The following is a 17,034-nucleotide window of genomic DNA, read 5'->3' on the forward strand; positions in this document are numbered from 1 at the left end:
AAATGAACGTTAAATGAAATTGAAAGTGAAGTACTCTAGTTGATGATGTGTCTAGGGGGTGCACTGTAAACCAGTAATCAGAGTGACTTCAGTGATTCTACAAACTCCTTCAAGAATCTGAGATGAGAGACTCTCCTGTAATTGGCTCAATTAGTCTCTGCGCTATAAATAAGTAAAAATCAAACTGTCCTGAACTGCTCTGTCGTGCTGCTGCAGATGTTTAACTGCTGTGTGTTTAGACTGTTCCCTTCTGGATCTGGTTTGTAAAAGTTTCTTTCCCTATGTCTGTTTCCTTTGCAGTGACAACAACATGTTTGCTTTCCTGTTTCCGTGGTAACACAAGAGGAGCATGCACGTCCAGGTCAGGAGTTAACTTCAGCGCTCGTCTCCTTCGCCTGCTTCCTGTGAGAGCTACACTACAGACAGTTGTTGTGAACTGATTTCCCAGTGTGACGTTTTTATCAGTTTACTCAGAAAACTCAGTAAACTACAACAACAACAACAACACTGCTGTGAAGAGGACTGACATGGCCAACAACACTGCGGACCACCCTCCGGGGAATTCGGTTGCAGAGGGCAACCATGATGGGGACTTTGGGGTGAGCCTAATGGAACTGAGGAGCCTAATGGAGCTGCGGAGCGCTGAGGCTGTTAGCAAGATACAGGATACGTATGGAGATGTGCAGGGCATCTGCCGTCGCCTGAAAACATCACCTATAGAGGGTAAGACACCAACACACCAAAGCATACCCATATAATGGATTCTTTTTTTAGAGTCAAATATGTAGTATATCACCAGGATAGATTTTTGGAGCAATTTAGGTGTAATTTCTTTCCCCCAAAAACTTAAAAGGTAAAACATTTGGTTCAGTTGTTTGAATTCCGGTCTTCTGTGTGGAGTTTGCATGTTCTCCTAGTGGGTTTTCTCCACGCACAAAAAACATGCACATTAGGTTATCTGGCTACTCTACATTGCCCCTAGGTGTGAGTGTGAGAGTGTGTGTGTGGTTGTCTGTCTTTGTGTGTTGGCCCTGTGATTGACTGGCGAGCAGTCCAGGGTGTACCCCTCCCCCGCCCGTAGTCAGCTGGGATAGGCTCCAGCTCCCCTGCGACCCTGACAGATAAGTGGTATAAAAAATGGATGGATGGATGTCCCATGGGCTTCACATCATGGTCCAGTCCAGTTCAAGTTTAGTTTTAAGACTAGTGAACTTGTCAGGTAAGATTAGTCTAAATAAGCCTGTCTGTTGTATAAATGTTTAGACTGACTGAAACTGACTTAGGAAAGTTAGCCAGTAGTTCAATTTTGAATGGATCAAAGTAATTCTGGCTGGGTGTTTTAATTACAAAAGTTGATATTATTTCCCTTCCTTTTATTCCAAGTGGTTTCCCAAACAGAACTGACTGATATCATGCTGTGGAATGTGACCTGTGCGTCTGCTCTATAATGACATATTTTCTGTTTTTATCTAAAACACTTTCACTGCCCAGATAGCTTGTTATTTAAGTGTATTTAATACAAGTGGCACACATGACTGACTGAAATCATATGGAAATCAACCACAGTATCTTACATTTTAATTGTATTAAAAAAAATATGATGTTGTTTGGATGATACGTGAATCCTAGAATTTAAATTGATTGCAGAGAGAGAGAGAGAGAGAGAGAGAGAGGGATCGATTGCTGAGTGAGTTATATTGACTTTTAACGAGAGAGAGCAGTGCACTGCCCTGTCATTCCATAAGCTTGTTCAACAGAGACGGTCTGTATGCTTTTAAATACAGCTAGATAATATAGTATGTCAAAAAAATTTGACCACAATCATTTTATGCATAATTGTGACCATATTTCACATTTGGTGACACTAATCTTTTGTGTTCACCTTGAAACTGTGTGGATTACACAGATCTTCTGTGCTGCTGGGTTGAAGATGTGTGTGTGAACCATCCACGGTTTAGAATTTGTAACTTCTTTGGAGCAACATCCATATTTGAAGGATTGTAGGCCACCACAAGCTCATTGGTTTTGATGATATTCACCTTCAGGTGATTGTTGTTGCACCAAGTGGAGGAGCTCTCTATCAGTCCTTTATAAGTACTCTGCAAAAGTAGTTGATAAATTCAATGGAATCATACATGCCGAACATGTGTAGTGTTAACTTCCACTTCACTTATTTTCTAAATTCCCACAACTTGACTGGTACCCCGAGGCATACAGGTAACAGTAATTTCCATGTTGATCAGTGTCGATATGTAATTTTCAGCCCGTTAGAAGATAAACCTGATATTGACTGAACCCTGAAGGAAGCACAGGGTTAGTTAGTTAGTTCAAATTTATAATGTAGTTTCACATGAGAAAGAAAGTAACATCATGTGAACATTTAACTGTACAAACATGGATTGATTTAGAACATGTTTTGTAATAAAAGAATACATAAAAACGAGATCTCGAAATGGAAACATTCCATTTTACGACCAGGCTTTATCTGCATTAACCACACAATACAGGTTAGCTTCCCTTCCAACTTATTAAAATAATAGTGTGGTCATTGGCATGGCACCTTTTCAGGTGATTTAAAGATAAGTTGTGTGTCCCGGTTGGCATCGACTAATATGGCATATTTTGCAAGGGGCAAACCACTTAAATGTATTTGAAATCATGTTACCTTTTTATGTCAACACCTTCCTTTCACAAGTTAAGTTACATGGTGTGTGTCAACAACTATGGGACTTCTAAAGCTTTTTAAAGTTTGATGTACCAATATTAACATTTGATAATGCTGACTCATAAATTCTTTCTCCCTGTAGTCATTGTTGCTGTGTGACACTCACGTGTTTCTTATAATCCACTACGAGATTTGTTTTCAGCAAACAAAAACAAAACAAAACAAATACTGTCATTAATGTTAGGTCAGCACAACAGATAGACTATTTATAAATTGCTTTTTATAGGTTCCAGTATGTTTGTGGCCAGCACAAACGTTTCTGCTGCTCACTGCTCAGTGACTGTACTGAGCTAACGCTAGTTAACATCAGCTTTCACTGTAGCTGACTGCCTTGCGTGGAGTGCTGTAGTTTTTTGGCAGGCATTTACAGTGGTGGTCAAAAGTTTACATACACTTGTAAAGAACATAATGTCATGGCTGTCTTGAGTTTCCAGTTATTTCAACAACTCTGATTTTTCTCTGATATAGTGATTGGAACAGATCCTTCTTTGTCACAAAAAACATTCATGAAGTTTGATTCTTTTATGACTTTATTATGGGTAAACTGAAAATGTGACGAAATCAGCTGGGTCAAAAATATACATACAGCAACATGAATGAGCAATTTTGGAGACTTAGAAAGTTGTGTCAATGACATGAGCTTCATAGCATGACCTCTTAACTTCTTGTGAGTGATTATGAGTGACTACAGCTGGTGACTTCTCTGAGGCCATTTAAAAAGGGCTCATTGGATAAAAACACCCACAAACGCTACAATTGGAAAGTCAAAGGAGCTCAGCACAGATTTGAAAAAGAGAATCATTGACTTGAACAAGTCAGGAAAGTCACTTGGAGCCATTTCAAAGCAGCTGCAGGTTCCAAGAGCAACAGTGCAAACAATTGTTTGTAAGTATAAAGTGCATGGCACTGTTTTGTCACTGCCACGATCAGGAAGAAAACGCAAGCTGTCACCTGCTGCTGAGAGAAAACTGGTCAGGAGGGTGAAGAGTCAACCCAGGAGCAACAAAAAGCAGATCTGCCAAGAATTAGAAGCTGCTGGAACACAGGTGTCAGTGTCCACAGTCAAGCGTGTTTTGCATCGCCATGGACTGAGAGGTTGCCGTGCAAGAAGGAAGCCCTTGCTCCAAAAGTGGCACCTTAAGGCTCGATTAAAGTTTGCTGCTGATCACATGGACAAAGATAAGACCTTCTGGAGGAAAGTTCTGTGGTCAGATGAAACAAAAATTGAGCTGTTTGGCCACAATGCCCAGCAATATGTTTGGAGGAGAAAAGGTGAGGCCTTTAACCCCAAGAACACCATGCCTACCATCAAGCACGGTGGTGGTAGTATTATGCTGTGGGCCTGTTTTGCTGCCAATGGAACTGGTGCTTTACAGAGAGTCAATGGGACAATGAAGAAGGAGGATTACCTTCAAATTCTTCAAGAAAACCTGAAGTCATCAGCCCGAAGGTTGGGTCTTGGGCGCAGTTGGGTGTTCCAACAGGACAATGACCCCAAACACACATCAAAAGTGGTAATGGAATGGCTAAATCAGGCTAGAATTAAGGTTTTAGAATGGCCTTCCCAAAGTCCTGACTTAAATCCCATTGAGAACATGTGGATAATGCTGAAGAAACAAGTCCATGTCAGAAAGCCAACAAATTTAACTGAACTGCACCAATTCTGTCAAGAGGAGTGGTCAAAGATTCAACCAGAAACTTGCCAGAAGCTTGTGGATGGCTACCAAAAGCGCCTAATTGAAGTAAAAATGGCCAAAGGACATGTAACCAAATATTAGCATTGCTGTATGTATATTTTTGACCCAGCTGATTTCGTCACATTTTCAGTTTACCCATAATAAAGTCATAAAAGAATCAAACTTCATGAATGTTTTTTGTGACAAAGGAGGATCTGTTCCAATCACTATATCAGAGAAAAATCAGAGTTGTTGAAATAACTGGAAACTCAAGACAGCCATGACATTATGATCTTTACAAGTGTATGTAAACTTTTGACCACCACTGTATGTCTCGCACAAGTCCCCCCAGTAGAGACAAAGTAAGTCATACTGTAGAGGAAAACTTAAAAAAATCTTTTTATACCAGTGATACCAAAACCGTCATATCTTGTGAATGATGTCACCAAAGCAATCAATGGGAACATTATCGGTCTAAATGTTACCCATTCTCCACTTGGCTGTCATTAGCCTCTGTCTCGGCTCTCGCACCACTGATGGCCGGTGACTCACTTGATTCTCGTTTTCGTCTGCCATTTATCCCCCTAAACAGAGGCCATTCACTAACATTATGTCCAAGTGAAATCCTTTATATCCTCAGCCTTTACTCTGGTCCTCTTTCTGGTCTCTTTCTTTCTGTGTCTTCTTTTCAGCATTTCTTTCTTTGCATTTGTTGCCATGTTTTGATCTGTTTGCATTTGTTGATCTCATGCCACAAAGCGCCACTGTTGTATATGCCATTCTGCTCTTTGAGCTGTCTTAATTCAACCAGAATGCATTTCCTAACAAGCCGTCTAAGTCAGAACCTGTTCAGATGTATTAACATCCTTCCTGGGCCATCCAAAGTGGACACTTAAAGTATCAACAGTACTTTGTGCTGTTTTTCTCTTGCTATAGACAGAATTTAAGTGTCTATAGCAAGTCTAACTTAAAGTTATCTGAGTCAAAGACTAGCTCTGTGTATGTGTCATTTGATTAATTAAATGTAAAAAAGTTAAATGTAGACTAAATGTAAAATAGATAATATGCACCCCTAATTTCACAACTAATGCCTGCTGTTTTGCTTTTTTAAAATAAAAATCCAATTTTAACTCCTTAAGTAAGGTCAACCAGCAAATTTCTTGCCCTGCAGCCAAGAAATAAGACATCTTATTTAGCTGCATAATTGCACACAGAGCAAGAAAAGGTAATAGCATAACAGGTTCAAAGCCTTTACAAACTAGATCTCAAAATGGCCTGACTGCTGGGTGATGGAAGAGGAGAGCTGAGCAGCTTGTTGAACACCTAAATGAAGACCTAACCTCAGCCTAACCTTAAGGCAAGTCTTCACCCTAACATGAAATGAGTCACCTTGTGGGGTATTGCGTTTTGCCCGTGTAACTAGGGCGAGTCCTCCCAATGTGACTGTAAACAGAATTTCGTCCTCACAACTGCAGGAATACATATCCATACACATACACACACACACACACACACACACGTGTACACCTTATTTTGTGGTGATAAATGATCAGTTTGGATTTCAGGCAGAGCTTCATGTGATGCCAGAAAATGGCCGACGTTATGTTTGTTGTTTGTCTCTCCCTCTCTCATCTTTTGATCCGTGTGTGTGTGTGTGTGTGTGTGTGTGTTGTATTCTTTCATTGGTCCATTCCAGGATTGAAATTAGTTCCAGCCCGTTCCCCTAATGGCTCCATAGATCATTGCTCTGTTCCATTTAGTAATCAGAGGACAGCTGTAGTTGCGTTCTCCACGCAAGAAATTACTCACTTTAATGAAGAATCTGTAATTATATTTTCACTACGGAGAGGGAGGGAAGAATGAGGGGAACCTAAATGTAAAATTGAGGGCAAACACACACTGTTACAGTAAACTAGTGTGAAAGTCCAGGTGCTGTTTGCATGTGTTATTATCATTATTATTATGACTGACTAATAAACATGTAGGGGTTGATTCATAGTTTAGTGTTGGATTTTAGGATTAATAGCGCTGCGGTGACACTGGACGCATTGTGTCTGCTTTAATCTTTGATTCACTTTGTCACACAGAGTGGTGAGCAGAAGGTTTGCGATAGGAGTGATGTGTCATTATCAATAAAACCCACTCTCGCATTATCGGTGAATAAATGTGAAATAAAAGCACGGCACTTTTGTGTTTCTTCCCGTTTTTCACATTAGTGAAAAGTTAAAGACTGCAGTCTTTTTTATGCACACTAATGAGTTACTGCTCAGTTTTTAAGCACAAATTTGTTAAAATTGTTTTAAGCTGCCATCTTTGGTTTTAGACAGGAAGTTGCTGTTTAGGGATGACGTCAGTACATCTTTGGTTTTATGCTGATCATATTCACAATTTTCTCCAGTCTCCACTTTTATTGCACTTACACTAACGTCATGAGGTGTTGTCACCTCGAGAAACGTTATCTTCACTTCAGAATCAGAGTCTGAACATGCGCGCGCGCGCACACACACACACACACACACACACACGTCTCTCCTCAACCCTGCTGCCTCTGCCTGTAGGTTACAGTAATACAGAGCAACATGATGTGATTGTGGTAGATGAATGGCACGACATTTTGCCTCAGGATCTGATCATCTGTGGCTGTGTTCTATGTGTTTCAGCATCTTGATATGGCACACCTGTCAGATGGATGGACTTGCTGGGTTAAAAGCTCCAATTTCTAGAATTTTTCAGAGCTTCATTGGTGGATTAGGTTTTTTCGATAGTCAGTGAAAGAAAAGTTATGATTATCACAAATGGCACTATTAGGACTGTGTTGGCTTAAAAGTTACAGCCACAAAGCTTGTATATCAACCAGTCTGTCTCTTTGCCAGCTGGTGAAGACTGTAAGATGTGATTGAAACCTCTGGGGGCAACAAACCCACCTTGAGCAGCTATTAAAGAACTTGTATATGTGAATATGTGTATAAGAGTGCAGTGTTGTGATTAAGAAAGGAAGTCAATAATTGGCTTTTGGCCTTTAATTGGCCGTATTTCATGGTGTCCACAGCACGTTAAAAGGAGTCGTTTGCCTTGATGATGTGTTGGAGGTCTGCAGCTCTTCATCAAAGATATCAACAGATATCATAATACCAATAAAAAGATCATCCATAAATAGTTTAAATAATGCTGGAGTGAAGCAATGAAAATCTTAAGGATTATAACTTGATTAGTGTTTTCATATGCATAAAGCAGCAGTACAACTGAGTGTCTCTGTGACAGAAGGAAAATCAGTTTAAACCTTGAGTTTCGCACAGTTTCATGCATAACTGTTTTCACCTTAACCTGATTTCTGATATTGATCAGGTTCGCATAACCAGTCAGTGTCAGTCCTGAACTGAAAACACAATAGAAAACCTGTTCTGCTCTTTCAGAGCCAGTTGACGGTAGGACTGTTGTGATATCAGATGATATCAGGCCAGTCATCTGCACTGAAACAGTTATAGGATATTATTGTATGTATATTAACATGATATCAGTATTTCGTTTCTTAAATGTGACTGTTATCCTCAGAACCATATATCATGACATCCCTGGTTGAAAGTTAGCTAAACTGATTAGCTCAGTAACAGAGGCGTTATGTCAGCATTTAGCGATCTCTCACAGTTATATTTAACTGTGTTTTTGTATCAGCTCACTGCTCTGGCTGTGATAATGAGATGTTTCTTCCTCAGCTGCTTTCACTTTCATCAGCCTCTGATTGGACACTGAGCTGTCATTGTCCCCATTTCAAAACAACACACACGGATACACACACACACACACCCATACATATCCTAAAACACTCACACAAGGCTCAGCCGCAGCTGTGCATCCTGCTGGTTAATGTGTATTGATGAATCAGTCTGCTGCATCTTTGGAGGTCATTGATTGTCCTTCTCGTCATTTTACAAAATGTATTTCATGTTGTGAGGACACGTAGCCTTGGAACATGAGGCGCACAATTGCTCAGTCGTACTTTATTTTAACAGGACCTAAGTTGTAAAGAGCTTCACAAAAAAACATACAGACCTAAAAATAAATTGCTATTCTAGGAAAATGCTAATGAACAGCACGTTCTGTCACTATTCAGGTGAGAAGAAGACAGAAGATGATTTCTTTTTCGTCTTCACAGTGTCACATTTATTCCTACACGTAAAAGAGTTTTTCTCTTCAGAAAAACATCCAAGACGGAGAGCTGAAATGAGCAGATAAAAATGGATTTAAACAGTCACTGACTGTCATCTGCTGATGATCAGATGTTCAGTTTTCCGCTGACTTAAAGTATCAATAGTGCTTTGTGCTGTTTCTCTCATGTACAGATATTTGTTCCTCAGATCAGAGCCGAAGAGAACATCAGAACAACTGTTAGGACAGATATTGGACAGATGAAGTTTATGTTTCTGTGTAGGTGTTAAGAATTACGCAAGTCTAAGGAGCCCAAAAAAGCTGAATACCAAGACATGGGACAACAGTACTTAAAATTGAGCAATTTAATAAAAAGCAAAGAGAAGGCAAAAGTTTAGCAAACAGTTCTTTTCAGCACTTGGCTCACAACGTATCAAATAAGAAGAAAATCTAATTGCAGAGGAAAATTGGTAGACAAAATGACTCTGAAGAGTGATAATATTCAAAACACAAAAGACAGAAGGTTAGGCAAAAGATCATCCAAAAAACTCAGAGCAAAATGTCTCACTCGGAGCTAGGCTGGAATGTGGTAACCATAGAGAAAGAAACAACAATCTGCCAAAGATGAAATGGATGAGCTGGTGTTTTGACAGTGGTCATGAGGTGGACTGATTGAAGGTACAGGTGAAGGTACAAGTGTGCAGGTGGAACAGGAGACCAAGGAGACCCGCCACGCTCTCTCTGGGAAGAAACCAAAAAGACAAACAGGAGAGGGTACAGAGGATGAGACCAAAACACAACAGAGGGGAAAACAAACGAGAACACATTGAGAGACGGGAGGAGAACAGACACAACCTGACAGTACCAGTCTTCAAAGATCACCTCTAGGCGATCCACCAGGCTTCTCTCAGATTAACTGAGGATCCAAAATGAAGGCGTGGGGAATCCAGGACCTCTTTTCGGGATTGCAGTCCTCCCAGTGGACCGGTCAGCTGACTGGAGGATACAAGTACAAGGGACAAATGAAAAGCAGGATGAATCCGCGAAGAGGCAGGTAACTTAAGTCTAACTACTGATGGATTACTGATTTTATCAATGAAGAAAGGGCCAAGAAATGACAGTCTGACATAATGACTGTTTGTTCCTCGCAGCAATGTGTGAAAGAGGAGCTGTGGTCTCTCCAAATCTTGTGGCAGCGTTTCATGTCATGCTGGACTGAGGGGTCAACTCCTTCTCTTGGGATGGGAATAAAGGGAGTCAGTAATCTTGGGCTGTTACCAAGTGAAATGTGAGAATATTCAGCCCAGACCAAGAGAGAGCTCCAAGAGGAGGGATTTGAAGAGACCACACACTGAAGTCCAGCCTCCAAATCCTGGTTGGTCCTCTCACACTGGCCATTGGTCTGGGGGTGAAAATGGATGTGTCAGATGCTCCCAGACTGGTAGAAAAACGGAAGGAAAACATTTCCACAACTGAGACACGTTCTGGGAACCCCTATCAGAAAGGATATCACAGGGAATTCCATGCAGACAAAATACATGATTTTCAGCAATCTTACAAGCTGAGAGAATTTTGAGGGAAAAAAAAACAGACTTGGCAAAACGGTTAACTATGGTCAGAGTGATGATGTTACCTTGAGAGGGAGGTAGGCCAGTAACAGAATTCAGACAGATGTGAGACCGCAGAGCCACAGGTAAGGACTGGAGGAGCCCTGATGGGGGGGGCGATGTGAAGCCTTGCTTCTGGAACAGGTATCACACATGGCCACAAACTCTCTGGTGTCTGCTTCCATTGAGGGCCACCAAAAGAGGCGCTTCAAGAATGCATGACAGGTGAATCGGGAAGCATGAACCCACTGCAGGACCTGGAAATGGGCATCTTGAGGGACAAAAAAGACAATTAGCAGGACCACTAGTCTCCCACACTATAGTGTACCAGGAAATAGCTACTATACAGTAGATGGAATAGGTTTGGGGACTCTCTCACTGCCGTTAACAGAAGACTGATGGGATACAGCATCAGGCTTAATGTTTCTAGATTTTGGCTAGAAGGTTAGAGTGAAGTTAAATTTACTAAAATAAAAAGTGACCATCTAGCTTGCCTAGAATTTAGCCTCTTTGCAGATTGAATGTAAGACAAATTTTTGTGATGTCCAAACCACAAACAGTACCTCTGTTCCCTCCATGGAGTGTTGGTGCTCTGTCAACTTGACAGCCCGGTTACCACCATCATAATTTCTCTAAACAGTGGAGAAGCAGCGTGAGTGCAGTTTCTGGTTGTTGTTAGAACGATGAGACAGCACTGCTCACACACCCTCATCAGAGGCATCAGCCGTCACAATCACCTGTCTTGAGGGGTTGAGGTGAATCAACACGGTAGCAGATATGAGTTTGGAGTTCCAAACAAAATAAAATGCCTTGGATGAGGTTAACTTGGTTAGTGGGGCAGCTTCTCTGCTGAAGTGAAAATTGGCGAAACTCAAAAACCTCAGCAGCAGCTTATGGTTAGTGGGCTGAGGCCAGTCTGACGTTGCTTGAACCTTCTCTGAGCCAGTTTTCACTCACCCCTGCTCAACAATGTAGCCTAAGAAGCTGACCGTCGAGCAGAGAGAGGGGAGAAGAACTGACAGATCCTGACAGTAGGAGGTGGCTCACTAAACCTCCTCAAATCTGCAACAGCTAGTTAATTATTTTCATTAGTATTAATGATTTAGCTTAATCGATTAACGGTTGTTTCCATTGATTTGCAAAACAGCTCTCGCATTCCAGGACGTTCATCTGTAATTACCATGTGGTTTGTGAAAAGATTGTGGGGCAGATCAACTACTGTGGAGAAAAAAAAAAAGAAAAACAGAAACATGTATATTTTGGTTTATGAGAGCAGTAAACACAAACAGGGTTACAATTTGTTGCAAGGCTGATATTTTATATATTTTCACAATAAGCAGTAGATTGCAGGCTATAATATTGTTTTTCAGCCCGAGTCAGTTGAAACCCTAGAACACCACATGCTGAGATTTATTAAAACTATTCAGCAAGAGACAGAAGATGTTTTTCTTTAAAACTTTGTCATGACCAAATGGTCCAACTTCTGTCAAGTTACAATATGAATGTAAAATAAAATAAAAAAGCTCAGCTGAACTTTTCCTCTCTTTTTATTTAAATGTAGACTTGTCCCCCTTCTGGCATTGAGAGTAATTACACAAACACTGCCAACATGCTTCTGAGCTCATAGGTTCTGCCATACTCCAAGCTGCTGTAGCCTGTAGCCCATGGCTGTATCCTACTCCAGCACTCGGGTGGCTCTTCCATTCCGCTCTGGCAAACCAATCTTCACTGAAACGTATCGCCACTGATGTGCCTCCACAGTAAAGTCACCACAGACTTCACATTTTAAAACTCTGGTATACTGACAAATACAGAGAGATTTATCTGGTGGTTTAATCATCATTGTATGAACCTATTTGACAAGGGCTTGAATGTTGAGATATAAAGTATAATGATACTGCTACATATATTCATGATTCAAAAGAGAATAAACCAGTTTTTGGACACAACCGCAGAAAGAGTCTCATGCCTCTCAGTGAGCAGTTCCCATGACACCTGCTGACTATTGTCAACTAAAAGTTGATAACAAGACATTTTCTTCCCCAAGCCCACATTGTGTTGGTTATGTACCATTAAAGATTTGATGGCTGTTCCATTTGGAATCTTCAGCACGATCTATGGAGCTGTTAAGTCTGTGTTCCACTGAGAAAGTTAGTCAGGCAACATTGGGGCTGATTACTTTACCTTTTGTTCATTACATATCATCGCTGCTTCTGTGTTCATCCTACATTATAAGAAGGATCCAGCTGGTTGAGCTGTCTTTCAGGAGTTAAAATGTGGTGATGATAAATAATCTGAATGTCAAAACTTGCACCAGCAGGCAGTTCCTGCTGGTGCAAGTTTTGACATTCAGATCTACATTACTGTGATTCAAATCATGTAGGGAGTTCTCAAATTACCAATGGAAAAAACATTGTACATATCTCCTCATAGAATTCTGTTTTTAGATAATAAAGACCTTTAAATATTTTTCCTTATAAATTAATAGTAACCAAGATGTATACCAAGCAAACAACAAATCATAAATCAGGAATGCATCTGAGCCATAAATCAGTTAGCACATGCGCGTGCAAACACACACACAAAAGTATGTATTTAGGTTCAGAGGTCTCTTCTCTGCTGGCATGAAGGATCTTTACAAGCACCCTGGTGTGAGAAGTCAGCAAGGAATCTAAGATTCAGCATTATCTGTGTAACTAACACGCTCACACACACACACACACACACACACACACACACAGCCTCAGGTCATCCATGTCTTTGCCAGCTGAAGCAGAATGCTCCTATGAGCATTCAGCGAGGAGAAAGCTACCAAGACATGCAATGCTCTTCATATCTTTGTTTCCCCCTCTTTTAAGAGCAGGTTTTTCGTGCTTTCATATCTGCATCCTTTTATACATGGATTCCATGGGGTTGGAGGGGTCCTGTTGCTGGTGGTGGGGCAGCAACCAGGCCTCAAAAACTTTTCTAGCCAACTTGTTTTGGAAATATTGCTCTTGTGCATTGAAAATTTTAAAGATTTCTTACCAGTTTTCCGACTTGTGTCTGTTTTTCCTGATCTTAAGACATTATGGTGGTGACATCTCTCTTCATGCACTTTATACACAAACCGTATGTTATCATTTTGTATTTTCCTACAAAATAATGTTTATATTCGAAATTTCACAGGGACTCACGCTCACTCCTAGCTACTTGGAGACAAAACTGTCTAATAAACAATTTAGTAAATAATAAAAGAATGCAAATAATTAAATAGATAGAGCTGAAGGACATTGGCATCACTTGTTTCTGTATGAAAAGACGGTGGCAAAGACTGAATTGACGAGCCATGAACAGCAGAGATAATAAAGGAAACAGGATGCAGTTTTATTAACATGGAGGACAGAGATGAAATAGTCCTCTGCCTTTGTACTGGACATCAAAAGTTCTGAACTGTGAGACTGGACATAAAAACCTACTGCTTTAGCTTTGTCTGTCAGAGGGAGAATGAATGGAAGCAAATACTATGTAGGTAAAAGACGTAGCTGCATGTGGGCTGATAAAACAGTAAATTGGAAGAGACTCTTTTGGACCAGTAAGGCCCATTTCTGCTGAAAGCTGAAATTCATAAACATCTGTGACTGGCAAGTGTGCTGCTGACTGCTGTGCTGTTACTGGAACATCGTCTCAGAGCTTTAATTTCCATCTCCACAGGGATGTTCACCAAAACAACTGGCCGACATGAGGCACCAGATGAAACCCGCCTTCAGAGTCACTACATTAAACAAGAAAAAAGAGAGTCATATTGATCAAACAACCAGTAGAAGTGCTCTGTGTTTCGGTTTTTCTTTATTTTAGTGTGACAGGACCTTTCAGCATCAATCGCTGGCTTCAAAATGATGAAACCAAACTTTAAACTAAGCAACAGCGTGATGAAACATTACTGATGAGCACTCTGACCGCTGGTGTATTTTTAAAATCTCTGTCCGCTTACCTCCTCAGTTACACAAGTTATGAAACTGTACTGGCGCTCAGATAAAACTGCTGCTTTTAAACATATATGTATATATGTAAAGCCCTGATTATTGCAGAAAACAAGAATAGAGTTAAATAATAAAGGCAGAATAAACTGTAAAAAAACAGAATATTGTGGAATTTGCCCAAAATAGTTGTCTTCTTACATCAAATAAACAGATACAAATATATGTGGTTATGTTTTGATGCCCTTATTGATACATTTGGCAGTTACTTTCACGATTTAAATTTCTTAAATTTCTTTTCTTTCAGTCAGCTGATTTATCTTCAAACCCTTGCAGCCCTACTGTGTTGATGTTTCACTAAGGCAGGGCTCTGCCAAACACACACACACCCTTGTTAAAGGGTCATCCAAAAAACTGAGAAATTTGACAGAGCAACATTCAAACATCTTGATTCTGTGAGGCTCAGTATTTTATTTAACCAAAGGACTGAATGGTTTTTTTTTTCTAACTTTTGTTTTATATTAAACTTTATATACTTTGTGTTGACAAAATTCAGAATCCAGAAAAATGAACATATTTCACAGGGCCCCATATATTAATGTATACTGGTCTTTCATATTACATCTCTCAGATCAGTTTATTTCAGCCGCTGTCACCACATCTCATCTCCCTCACCCCAACATAAATCGCCTTACCCCATCTCCTCATTTCGTGATCTCCTCAAAATGGCTGAAGCAACTATCTGGTAGAAAGACAGAGAGTGAAGTCATGAGGAGGAGGACGAGCTGAGCTCTTGATTCAGTCTGTCTGGGGAGAATCATTAGAGAAAGAATACAGGCCATCGTTAAAACATGTCTGTGCTCATGTTCATGCTGACTTAGTCCTTCATGAGAAATCCGGGCTCTGTAATCTGTTGACATCCAGATCACGTTCCACTGCACATCTCCCAATTCCACCAAGGATCCACAGCGGCCATGTTTTTGGACGCAGTCATGCAGAGGAAGTCACAGATTTTTAGGTCTTACTGAACAATACCCAGATTTTTTTTAAAAAAAGAAGATGAGTTGAACTGGTTTTCACTCAGACGTGTCCTTGTGTATCCCAAAGCTACTTCGATAAAGTTAAAGTTAATGAGGTCCTGTGGTGATGAGCTTAGCCCAGAAATTCCTCCAGTATTCAGAAAGTAAAGATAAAAAAGAGCAGCTGATTATTATTATTATATGAGTGTAATAAATGAACTGCAAATTGTGCTTCTGAAATCTGGTTTTAACCAAGATTTTTAAATAGCAACCAAAATAAGGAGCTCTAGAGATAGATTCCCCCTACTCTGTCCCCTTGTAATCATCTGCAGTCTCTTTGTTTTTTCTTTATATGGAGATTGAATGAGCTCTCACATATGAGTCACTGCTGGAAAATGGCAGTCACAGATATTGTTTGGTCTTCAGTTAGTAAAGGATTGTAAGAGATCTTTCTGTAGAGACACAAGATCTATACAGTTACAGTACAAATTCTCATCTTATTCATTCAAACTTTCCAATTGCACATATGTTTATTTTTGTTGTTTGTTTTTTCTCCAACAATTATTTTCGTTGTTAGTTAATCTGTTGATTTTATTTACTTATTTTTGTTTTTGACTTTCAAATGAGCATTTAACAAAGGTCTTCAGTATTTTCCTGTGAGTCAGCTCATTCAGACGGTGCCAGTCAGATCTGGTGGTCTTGTGGTGACATGGAACATTTTGGCTAAAGTGGAGCAGCAGATTGTGTTTACAGCAGGAGGGAGGTTTCGGGTCATTTCAGACTGCCATAGAGTCGTCACTACCACAGACAACATGTATCAGTGCTTCCCAGCCTGGGGGTGGGGCCACTGGATAAACCTGAACGGTTTATATGACAGGAAAAGGAAACAGGTTTCTGATTTCTAAACTTATATTTACATTTTCACCCTTCTCTAACATTTACCTTGCCTTGTTACATACTGTATAAATTTAGCTTGTCAGGCCTCAAAAAATGACCTAATAACCTTTTTATTTGGTTGACCTGACCTCAGAGTCAGTCAAAAAATGGAAGTGATGATGTGCGGTTGTTCTAAGTGGTCACAAGTGAAAAAGTTGTGGGGAATCATGCCTATGCAGCAAAATACACAGATTTTTCCAAACTATGTGACTGCACCTGGATGTACCATTTGTCTGAGCTTGTACTCTTTTTTTTCTTTTTCATCCTGAATCTCCAGGAAGAAATAATGAATCAAAAATTACGTAATTTCTCTGGGTGGAAAAATCTGTGATTTCCCCAAATGAATACTATATATGGGGATACTGCAGTCATTCATACCGACAAAAGGTCATGCTGCAGAGCTATAAATTTGCTAAATCTTTTCTTTTCGTAAATATAATCACAGTACATCTTCTGCCCTCCTTGCATCTAGGTGTACAGCTATGCAGCAAGCTTATCACACTACCAGTTACGCTTTGAGATGAGAGGTAGCCTCAGAGGGTTTTAGTGGAGACAGCTGTGAAACTGTGAATTGCCTTTATTGTAACCTGGACTTAAAGTCCAGTTATTTCCTACTGATTAAAACTTTCTCTGTGGATGTGAATATCAATGTCTTGTCTTCATCTCTACAGGACTTTCTGGTAACCCTGTTGATTTGGAGAAACGTCACACAGCGTTTGGCCAGAACTTCATTCCCCCCAAGAAGGCCAAGACGTTCCTGCAACTGGTGTGGGAGGCTTTGCAGGACGTAACCCTTATAATCCTGGAAATTGCTGCCATCATCTCGCTCGGCCTGTCCTTTTACCCTGCACCAGAGGGCGACAGTGAGGGTCAGTACAGTCCGGGCAATAGACACACTTGAGGTCATGTCCTCACTATTTTATTTTATTTTCTATTTTCGGCTGTTAATTCAAAGATGTTAGTTAC

The 17,034-nt window shown here is 40.3% G+C and overlaps 1 protein-coding gene across 7 annotated transcripts in view; it reads left to right on the forward strand.

The window, feature by feature from the left end:
- Positions 1–17,034, forward strand: part of LOC124054618 (plasma membrane calcium-transporting ATPase 1-like) — a 93,389-nt gene that overhangs the window by 30,292 nt on the left and 46,063 nt on the right. For all 7 annotated transcript variants that reach the window (XM_046380879.1, XM_046380850.1, XM_046380870.1 and 4 more), the window contains exons 2-3: positions 301–723; positions 16,740–16,937. In XM_046380879.1, coding sequence (XP_046236835.1) covers positions 528–723; positions 16,740–16,937 — 394 coding nt within the window. In that variant the 5' untranslated portion in view covers positions 301–527. The remainder of the gene's footprint in view (positions 1–300; positions 724–16,739; positions 16,938–17,034) is intronic.

This window comes from Scatophagus argus, chromosome 3 (assembly GCF_020382885.2).
Source record: "Scatophagus argus isolate fScaArg1 chromosome 3, fScaArg1.pri, whole genome shotgun sequence".
Classification (NCBI taxonomy): Eukaryota; Metazoa; Chordata; class Actinopteri; family Scatophagidae; genus Scatophagus; species Scatophagus argus.